The 10,645-nt window shown below is 53.6% G+C and overlaps 1 protein-coding gene across 1 annotated transcript; it reads left to right on the top strand.

Annotated features, from left to right (window-relative positions):
• The first annotated feature begins 412 nt into the window (after window positions 1-412).
• On the top strand, window positions 413-9,716 carry MFAP2 (microfibril associated protein 2). Its single transcript, XM_036746843.1, has 9 exons — window positions 413-457; window positions 5,815-5,897; window positions 7,324-7,398; window positions 8,052-8,078; window positions 8,192-8,278; window positions 8,742-8,780; window positions 8,964-9,051; window positions 9,265-9,338; window positions 9,613-9,716. The coding sequence occupies exons 2-9, from the start codon at window positions 5,861-5,863 to the stop codon at window positions 9,714-9,716; spliced, it is 531 nt and encodes a 176-aa protein (XP_036602738.1). The 5' UTR covers window positions 413-457; window positions 5,815-5,860.
• Window positions 9,717-10,645: the final 929 nt, after the last annotated feature.

The following is a 10,645-nucleotide window of genomic DNA, read 5'->3' as shown; positions in this document are numbered from 1 at the left end:
CTCTCTTTTTATAGAGGTAGAAACTCTGAAACCTAGCGGAGAAAAGTGACTTGCCCAGAGTCACACGGCTAGTAAATGGCAGAGCCAGCCCCGGACGCAGGTCTCCTGCCTCCGAATCTCTGCCGTCTTCACACCTCGGATGCTCTGAGGTCCTCGGGCATCTCTATACATTGGGCGCTTCCCCGCCAGGGACATCAGGTCCTCCCAGCCCTACCCACCTCTAGCATCTCAATCCCTGAGGATGTTCCAGGACTACCCCAGCCTGGCCCCAGGACCGGACTCCAGCCCGTCCATGCCCCGCCCCCGCTCCACATCTGGCCAGAGCCCGCCTGGCTCTAGCATTAGGACCCAGCGGAGGGTGAGGCTGGAGGTGGCGACTTGTCCCGTTCTGGGGCTGGGGAGAAGGGGGAGGCTCTTGGCAGGCAGCTGAGTGGGCAGAGGAGAGAGACCCAGGCAGGTAGGAAAGGAGCCGGCCGGCTGGGGCCGGGCTGCATGGGGGGCTGCCTGCAGGGAGGAGGGGAAAGACCCCCCCACTCCCTATCCTAGCTGGAGGGGACAGTGGAGGAGAAGGGAGGTGGAAAGTTGGGGGAGGGGCCAGGAAGGACCCCAGACCCTGGCCTTCAGTCTGGGGCTCTGAGGTCTCTACCCCCAGACTTGGTAAGTTTTGGGAAGGGGGTGGCTGGCCCCAAATATGGGAGGAGGTCCGGAAGGCAAGGCAGTGGCTGGATGGTGACCTTCCCTGCCTAGTCTAAATGAGATCTCAAAGCACTTTAAAACTTTTTTTTTCTTTTTGGGAGGTGGGAGTGAGAACTAGCGGAAGGGGAGCGGCGCTGTTCCAGGGCTGCTGCTAGAAGACTGGGGTGGGGAGAGGCTCGCTAGGTGTAGGGAGACAGGCTGGAGGGGTCCCTGGTGGTGAGGGGAGGTGGAGGGGGTGGTTGGGGACCGGGGTTAGGGTCTGGGTGCTTTACATTATGGCTTTGCCTCTCTGCGCGAGCCTGCCTCCGTGTATTTTTGCGTATGTTTGTGAGCGTGTGTGTGTAAGAGTGTGTGTGTGTGCGTGTACGCGCGTGTGTATGGGGGGGGCGGTCAGCTTTTGTTCTCTCGGGGCAGTTGGAATGTGGGGGGAGGGGAGGAGAAGGTGGGGTCTGTCGAAGGGGAGAAGGAGAGTGTGTGTGTGTATGTGTGTGTGTTTTCTCTCGCTGATTGTTCCCAGATGTGCCCGATGAAACATCTGGTTTTTTCTACCCTAGACCCCTGCCCTGCTCTGGAAGCGGAGCAGACAGTCTGGTTCTGTCCCCCTTCTCTCCCTGGATCAGACTGAGGTTGCAGGGAAGGAGGGTTGAGAGTTAGGACTGGGTTGAGATGGGGCCAATGTTGGGGGTGGGGGAAGGTACTGAGCACTGAGTCCTGTGGGATGCTCTCAGAAGGGTCAGGGGAGTGAGGGAAGAACCGGAGGGACCCTCAGGGCCTGGGTTGGAGAGCAGGAGACAAGCCAGCCTGGGAGTAAGGGTGGAGAGCACCCAGATAGGAAAGCTTGGGATTTCTCTTTATCCTTCATGGTGGGAGTGGAGAGTCCTATAAACTGTTGGAGGTCTACATGGGTGGGGAGAGATTAGGGGATCCTGAGGATGCTGAGATCTATTTTGAGAACAGGGTTCATTTGGGCTTGACTATAATAGAGCTTTCAGATACAAGAAGTGATTAATAAATGTTTGCCAAATTGAGTTAAATTGCCTCGCTAAGTGGCACTGAAAGAGAACTTGGGAGAGGAGGCCCTCCCCCATTTTATCCTGGGACTGCCAGGCCTGGGACTAGGTGTTCTCGACCCAGCTCTTAGGTCATCCTCCTCAGCCAAGTGAGCCTTTAGAAGGCGGTCCCCATAGAGAAAGCACAGGAGGGTTCCAGAGGGCCAGGAGGAAGCCCAGCTGGGAGATTCTCCTCCCCCAACTCGCCCCTGACCTCCTGCAGGCATAGAGCTCCTGAGACCAGGCACCAGAGAAAGGGAATGTGGAGATTAGGGGGCCCCGGGTCACTGAAGCCAAGTCCAGTCCCTACCTGTCCTAGCCAAGTGAGCCGTCGGCTTTAGCTTACATCATGCCTCCTTGTGAGCTCCAAATTGTGGCCAGGCCGACCTTTTCACTGTCCTTCACATGAGGAATATTCACATGAATCTGTGCAAATCTGTCCCCCATGACTGGAAGGCATTCCTTCATTCCCTCTATTGCTTAAAAATCTCTGGTTTGCTTCAAAATTCCACTCAGGTGCCATCTGTCCTGACCCTCTCTCTGTCCTACCCCACCACAAGTGTTAGGACTCCCCCGGCCCCATTACATTGTTTTTATTCTGAATACACTAGTATGTGTATATATTGGGTCTGCTGATAGAACATAACCCCCTTGAGGGGTTTCATTTCTGTCTTTGTATCCCCGGTACCTGGCACACAGTAGGTGTTAAATAAATGGGGTGATTAATCCCAGTCTGGACTGTGTGACCCTGCCTTTGGAAAGGAAGAAGGCAGCTCAGGAAGCAATATCAGACGGTCCCTTAATGGGAGCATCAGTATTTTCTGCAAGTCTTGAGGACCTAATGAATGCCTCCCCTTCTTCCTTCTCCTTGGACCTTTTTCTTGGTCCAGCATTAGAGATAACTTAGGGAGTGGATTCAGTGTCAGAAATTGTAGATGTGTCCAGCTCTTCATGGTTCTGTTTGGGGTTTTTGTGGCAAAGATACTGGAGCGGTTTGCCATTCCCTTCTCCAGCTCATTTGACAGATGAAGAAACTGAGGCAAACAGGGTGAAGTGACTTGCCCAGGGTCACCCAGCTGGTAAGCGTGAGGGTACATTTGAATTCATGAAGATGAATCTTCCTGAGACCAGGCCCAGCGCTCTATGCACTATGGCGCCACCTAGCAGCCCCATCAGAGTAAGAAGACCTGGGTTTGAATACTGACTCCACCATCTGTGTGACCTTGGGCAAGTAACCTGCCCTCTCTGGGACCCGGTTTTCTGTCAAAAGATCTATCAGGTGATTGATCAGGCCCCTTCCAACTCTACGATCAGTTCCACGAGCTAGTCCTCATAAAGGAGACCTGCTGGTACAGCAGAGAGAACGCTCACCTGGAAGACCGGAATTCTAATTCACAGTGTGCCACTGAATTAGTGGTGTGACCGTATGTTAATCCATTTCCTTCTCTAGGCCTGGATTTCCTCGTCTATAAAATGGGGATCATAACCCCAGTCCTGCCAACCACACAGTGTTGATGTGAGGATCAGTTGTGGGGGGGAACGGGTGTGAAATCACTTTGTGAACAAGCTGCACAAGAGGCTTTTATCTTGTGGGATGGGATGGAGGCAGCTGTTGTGGGGCTCGGAAGGAATACGGGAACCAAGGGATGCTTCCTTCTCAGTCCCGCCCTCTTTCTCCTGCTCCACGGGAGCCAACTCAGGGAGGGTCAAATACTTTTAAACTGGTCTCAACCAGGGAAGAGAATTGGGGGGGGGGGGTCCTGGTAGCAGCCCTGTCCCTAATTGGCCTGTGTGATCTTGAACTGCCCTCATCCCCTCCCCACCCTCCCAGCTCCAGGGGGAAGGCAGGAGGGGTCTAGGGTTCCTTCTCTGTAAAATATGGGGATTGGTAAGGTCTGTCATTCTTCCGACCATTCTGCATTCTAACGTTCCTCCAACCCCAACATTCTGTGTTCCAAGGTCCATTCCAGCTCTGACAGTCAGGGTTGTCAAGTTCCTTCCTGTCTCTGTATTCTATGTTCTAAGGACCCTTCTGTCTCCCAGTCCTCTGACCTCATGTCCCTCCCTGCTCTGACATCCTACACACTAAGAGCCCTTTTAATTCTGACATGCTACAATTCTATAAAAGTTCCTCCTAAGATCTAGGCCAAGTCTCTCACTTCTGAACCATAGGAACCTATTCCCGTATGTCTAGAGCAGGTAACAGCGCCGTATCTCTGATTTCTGTGGGGCCCGGTTTCCTTGGCAAGAAGGGAGGTCTCCTAGCTTTGGTGAGGGTGACCCCCCACTAGCACAGAGAGGGCCCCATTCAGCCCAGGGTGGGGAGCATGTGGAGTCACTTAGGATGAATGCTCAGTGCCCAGATTCTAATTGGGAACAGGTGGCATTCTGGGCAGCACTATGGAGCTGGCACAGGGACCCGCTGAGCCTGAGCAAGGCTACATGGAGGCTGGAAGGGAGAGAATGAAGCATTGAATCCAGGGAGCCTGGGTGTAGCGAGCAGGACAACTCTTCCCTCTTCTGCAGAATGGGTTTTAAATAGGGTCTGCAAAGCAGCTAGGTGGCGCCATAGTGCATAGAGCACTGGGTCTGGAGTCTGGAAGAATCATCTTCATGAGTTCAAATTCAACCTCAGACACTTACGAGCTCTGTCACTCTGGGCAAGTCACTTCATCCCGACTGCCTCAAAAAATAATACAATGAAGTGAAGGGATTGGATTAGAAGAACTTCAAGATTTCTTTGCAGCTCCCTTGGGTGTCCTGGCAGCTGGGTAGGGGGACATTGGGTCTGTCAGAGTTTTATTAGGGTTTTGTAGGGTTTATCAAGGATAGCTGGGTGTCAGAGTGGAGAAAGCACTGGGCTCAGAATCAGGAAGACCTGTGGGCAAATCCCACTTCTGACCCTGGAATTGTCACTTTACCTCTGTCTGACTCTGTTTCCCCATCTGTAAAATGGGGATAATAATAGGTCCCACCTCCCAGGGTTGTTGTGATGATCAAATGAGATAATATTTGTAAACTCTTTGCAAACCTTAAAGCACCAGGTAAATTTCTATTGTTGCTGAGTTGTTTCGGTCATGCCCTACTCTTCATGGCCCCACTTGGGGTTTTCTTGGCAGATACTGGAGCGGTTTGCCATTTCCTTCTCCAGCTCATTTCACGGATGAGGAAACTGAGGCAAGCACAGTGAAGTGACTCACACAGCTAGGAAGTGTTTTAAGGCCAGATTTGAACTTAGGTAAATGCTAATTATTGTTAAGTGACAAATATGGGGGTCGGGAAGGGAATGTTAAAGGAAGCCAGGAGCTCTGAAGTCAGCCTCTGCTGTTCACCACCATACACATATAAGAGTCACATGGTCTCTGGGGCACCCTTCAAGAGTCAGAGAAACAAAGACAGAGATACAGAGAGACAGAGACACAGAGAGACACTACCCAGCACCGATGCTGCCTCTCGAATCCAAGACATCTACAAAGTAACAGTGGGAAGGTGTGTGTCAGAGGGAGAGGGGTGTATGGAAGGAAATCAGGAAGAGCCTTAGGAGGTAGGTGGTCCTTGAACTGAGCCAGAGATGGTGAATGAGTGAGGGCATGCCAGGTATAGGGGTGGGGCACAGACTGTGCAAAAGCACAGAGATGGGAGCAGTTGGATGGCCTATAGAAGAGACATCAAGCGAGCCAGTTTGGATGGACCATAGCACGCATGAAGGAGAGGAGTGTGAAGTGGGGAAGGGGCTAGACCAGAAAGGGCTTTAAATGCCCAACAGGGGAATTTGCATTGATCCTAGAGGCAATAGAGAGCTTTGGAGTTTCTCCAGCAGGGCAGTGACGGGGTCAGATGTGTGTTATTGGGATATCACTCAGCAGTCATGCTTTGGGGAGTGGGGAGAGACTTGAGACCAATTAGGAAGCTATTGAGAAAGTCCAGGAGGGAGGCGATAAGGGCCTGAACTAGGGTAATGACTGTAGGGGCGGACAGGAGATAGAAATATTAGAGAAGTAAGGAAATTTGGAAGATGGAGGTTTTTGGAGGAAAGACAATGAGTTAAACCACACTCTCTTTCCCCCAGGTCATCCCTCCAATTTTACCCCCCACTGATTGCCATATTTGTTGTCATGAGAGCTGCCTACCTCTTCCTCTTGTACCTGCCTGGTGAGTAGTGACTGGGGTCCATTGAGGCCTCAGGATCCTCTCCCTTTATCAGATTCTCAACTATAAGAAGTGCCCCAGGGGATGGGGGGAGACCAGGCATTTGTCTTTCCCACATTGAATCCCCTGCCTAGCACAGATGGGATTCTCCTTGACCCACCTTCCCAGAGCAGCCACAGCCTCCAAAGCCCAGATGTCAGATCTGTCCCAGATCCAAGCTGCCCCTCTCCACAGTGTTCTGTACTCCCATGGAACTTGCCACTTGACCCCGAGACCCTCCAAAGGGATGGTGTGAGAGAATGGAAAGAACACAGGAGTCTGGGGTCCTGGGTTCTAATTCCAGCTTTCCCACTGACTCACAGGGACCTTGGGCAAGTTCCTCTCCCACTCAGACCCCTAGCTACCCCCCTTGTGATGGTGATGAAATGGAAAGGGTGCTGAGTGTCAGGACAGGATCCAGACCCAAGCTTCTCCTGACTCTGTTTTCCTAAGTTCACAAAATTACATCTACTCCCTATCTTTATGTTGCTGGCATTTACTGATTCAAGCCAGACACCTGACATCTCTGAACCTCTGTTTCCCCATCTGTAAAACATGGGGTAGTAATACCTTGGAGAGCTGCTGTGTCCAGCTGGCAGACTTCTACTGTCATCATCTGAGACTCCTCCCATCAGAATAAGTGCTAACATGTCTATGGCTCTTACAATGTGCCAAGCACTGTGCTGAGGCACTTTACAAGCCTGATCTCATTTAATCCTCACAACTCTGGGTGGGGGGAGGTGTGATTATGTGCCCATTTATAGAGGAGGAAGCTGTGGTTAAGTGCCTTGCTCAGCAAGGAAGCATCTGAGGCTGGATTTGAATTCAGGTCTTAGTTACTCCAGGCCCAGCACCTGTAGCACCACCTAGCTGCTGCATCCCTACAGTTCTATGATTCTATCCAATGATGCCCCTATGCATCTCTGAGAAATAATCACAGCTCTTAAGCTGATGATCCTCTGAGCTGTCCTCTCTGCCCCTTTCCTAAAGGCGAGGAAGGGATATGTCTTTAGGCTAGATCTTGACATGGACCAGACCATCCTTCCCTGCTCAACATTGAATCCATCCATACTCTTTCTGGTCCATCCCAGGCCCTAGTCCTGTCTGTTAAGATCATAGAACCACATTTCTAGAGCTGGAAAGGACTACAGAGGCCATATAGTCCAACTCCCTCCTTTGACAGAAAGAGAAACTGAGGCCCATGGAGGCTAAGGGACCTGGCCAACGTTCCACAGGCAGCAAGCATCAGAGAAGGGCTGGGCTCCAGTTCTAGCCCTCTGTCTCCAGCTCCAGTAATTTTCTCATTGTCCCTTCCCAGGCTCTGAGGACCCCTAGACTTCCCTCTCAACCTCACCTAATGCATGTCTGACCTTTGCCTTCTTCCTTTCAGCCGGGCTGCTGGCCCAGGGACAGTATGACATCGATCCTGAGCACATCCAATACACACATTACGGGGACCAGATTGGTGAGTGGCAGCCGTGGGGTGAGGTTGGGGGTCCCCCAAAGCTCCCACCTAGCCCTGCTGTGGCTCAGAGGGGACCCAGAGGGCATCTCATCCATCTCTGACCTAAACAGATTCTCTCGACAGCATCCCCAGAATGTAGTCCTCCAGAGTCTCTTTGCAGCGGCAGGCAGCCCCTTACCTCTCGGGACAGCTCACTGCCCTTTGGGCCTGATTATTAGGAAGCTTTATGCTAAACCAAACCCACACCTTCCTCTTGGCAACAAACCCCAAGATCATTGCTCTTCCCTCGGGGCTCAAGCAGAGTAGGTCACCCCTGGTCCTTTGCTCACTAGAATCCATCACTTGAAGACTGCTGCCATACACTTTCTCTTTGACTGGTTCAACATCCCTGGCTCTTTCTTCCAGTTCTTCTTCTGTGCAAAGTGCAGCCCCCTGCCCATCCTTGTAGCATTCCAGCCCAGCCTCCTCCACTTTCAGGCACCTTCCTCTCTAGGTCTTGTCTGCCACAAGCCTTTTGCATCAAAGGCCCTGGAGGGTGGGCAAAGTCGTCGGCTTTGGGTTTGGGCTGGGGGGGGCATCTGTTACTGGGACTCCCCAGCTTAGCAGGGACCGTGGCTGCCTATCTAAACTCTCTCCCTTCTCGCCCCACCCAGACAATCCGGAGTACTACGATTACCAAGGTATGCAGCTGGCCAGAATGGAGGATGGGGCGGGAGGATGAGGGAGGGGGCTGAGCAGTAGGGGCAGGGGGAAAGGAGGCCAGAAGGCCACCTGCCGCCTTCCTCCTTGGCAGAGTCCACCCACCGCCCCCCGGAGGAACAGCTGCAGTACCAGTCCCAGCAGCAGGTCCAGCAGGAAGTGATCCCAGCCCCCACCCATGGTAGGTCCCTGACCTGATCTGGCCTGTCCCTGACCAGCAACTTGGCCTCCTCCAGGGCTGAGAGCCAGGAACTGGGGGCCCCTGGCTCAACTCTTCTTGCGTGTTCCAGCCCTTACCTTCCCCCCCCTCCCCCCGCCATTGAGAGAGGGGATTGTTTCATTCTTTGTTATCAGCATCTAGCACACAGTAGGTGCTTAATAACTGCCCATTAATAGTACAGTGCCATACAGTGTACATAGACACTCAATGAATGCTTGCTGAATGCATGCTCTGGCTGACCATTCCTTGTCCCTGTCTCATGTGGTCCTGGCTCCCCCTTCTCTAGGCCTCGGTTTCTGAATCTGTCAGAAGGGGGATGTGTGCGTGTGTGTGTGTGTGTGTGTGTGTGTGTGTGTGTGAGATAATTTCTCCAGTATCTAAGGAGAGTCTCCCTTCATCCCTTCCGCTGTCTCTCCCCTCACAGAAAACCCAGAGACAGAGCCCACGGAGCCTGGACCACTAGGTAAGAACCTGGCCGGTCTCCCTCCGCCCATTTTGCCCAAGCTCATCCTGCAGAGGGCACAGAGGGGACCCGGGCCCCGCCTGACACAACAGGAGGTGGCAAGAACCCAAGGGGCCTAGGGTAGTGGGAAGGGGAAAGTCTGTGAGCCCTGCCTCCCTCACATGCCCTACCTTCCTCCCCCAGACTGTAGGGAGGAGCAGTACCCCTGTACCCGCCTGTACTCAGTCCACAGGCCCTGTAAACAATGCCTCAACGAGGTGTGCTTCTATAGGTGAGTGGCATGGGGAGGGCCCAGGAGGGTGGCACCTCAGCCCCCCCACCCCAAAAAAACTTGGTATCTCGGGCCCTTTGGGACTAGAGGACCCAATGCCCCATCATCTGCAAGGGTGCATGGGTAATGGATGCCTGGCTGTGGGGAGTCGGGCCACTGGGAGGACGGGAATGAAGCCTCCCCATTCCCCTTCCCCCATTACTCAATTCCCAGCCTCCGCCGAGCCTACGTCATCAACAAAGAAATCTGCGTCCGAACTGTGTGTGCCCATGAGGAGCTGCTCCGAGGTAGGAGGGGGGCCCTAAGGCCCACAGAGATCCCCTCCCGTCCCCTCCCCATCCAGCTCCTCCCGACTCCTTCTTCTTCCCCTGCTCTTGGTCTAATGCAGGGATTGGGGGTGGGGAGCCCTACCCCCACTGGGCACCAGATCAAAGTCAGCTCCAGGTCCCTATTGTTTCCTCTGGCCTCAGCCCATCCCTGGCAGTAGGGTCAGTGTCAACGGCAGCTCAGTGCCATCTCCTCTGGGGCCCAGGCTGACCTTCTTCCCTTCACCCTCTCTAGCTGACCTGTGCCGTGACAAGTTCTCCAGGTGTGGTGTGATGGCGACGAGTGGCCTGTGCCAGTCTGTGGCTGCCTCCTGTGCCAGGAGCTGTGGGGGCTGCTAGGGGGAAGGGGGCCCAGGGAGAGGAGCTGGGCCTAGCCCAGGGCCAGGGGACCTCCAGGTGCTCAAATCCAGGCCAGCAGGCTTGGGTGGAAAGGGCTGGGTTTGATATTGTTGTGTGGTTAAAAAAAATAACTGGTTTTTAATTCTTTTTCCTTTTTGTGTGTAAGCAGACTTAACTGTAGGTACTGGGAGATGAGCCCACAGTCAGCCCTGGGTGGGTGGGGGAGGGCACAGGGGGACGATGCCCCATCCTGTCCATCTTCCTGCCACCTGCCTCACTTGTTCACAGAGTGCCGGATGTCAGTGGCATCTAGGGCTGGAAGGGACAACAGAGGCCACAGTGGATGGAGCATTAGGCTCAGTCATAAAGACCTGGGTTCTAATCCTGTCCCAGATACTAGCTGTGTAACCCTAGGCAAGTCACAACTTCTCTGTGCCCCAGTTTCCTTATCTGTGAAATGAGTTGGACTTGATAGCCTCTGAGACCCCTTCTAGCACCGAGCCTGTGAGCCCCACCCCAGACTTAAAGACCCACAGCAAAGGCAACGTTCCCCCAAGGCAGTCCACTCCACTCGTAGATGGCTCCCATCATTGGGAAATTTCTCCTTTTACCAATCTAAAATGTGTCCCTCTGTGGCTTGCCCTTGGAGGCCGAGCAGAGCGCGGCTAATTGCTCAACCACTTTGCAGCCCTTCAGAAACTTGAAAATAATGCTCATGTCCCACCCACCCCATACCCCAAGCCTTCTTAATCCTGGCTCAGCATCCCCCAGTTCCTTCTCCTGACCCTGGTACAGCTCGGTTCTGTCCCCTCGGTCTCCTAGTGCCCTCCTTCGGCATTAGCCTGCAGGAGGCACTTCAGCTGGAGCAAAGGAGGGCCTTGGGGTCCGATGCCTGCTGCTCCCCCGGTCACTCTGCCTGGTGCTCACTG

This window comes from Trichosurus vulpecula, chromosome 2 (assembly GCF_011100635.1).
Source record: "Trichosurus vulpecula isolate mTriVul1 chromosome 2, mTriVul1.pri, whole genome shotgun sequence".
NCBI lineage: Eukaryota > Metazoa > Chordata > Mammalia > Diprotodontia > Phalangeridae > Trichosurus > Trichosurus vulpecula.
The sequence above is the reverse complement of the archived record's forward strand: the minus strand, read 5'-3'. Positions and strand labels throughout refer to the sequence as shown.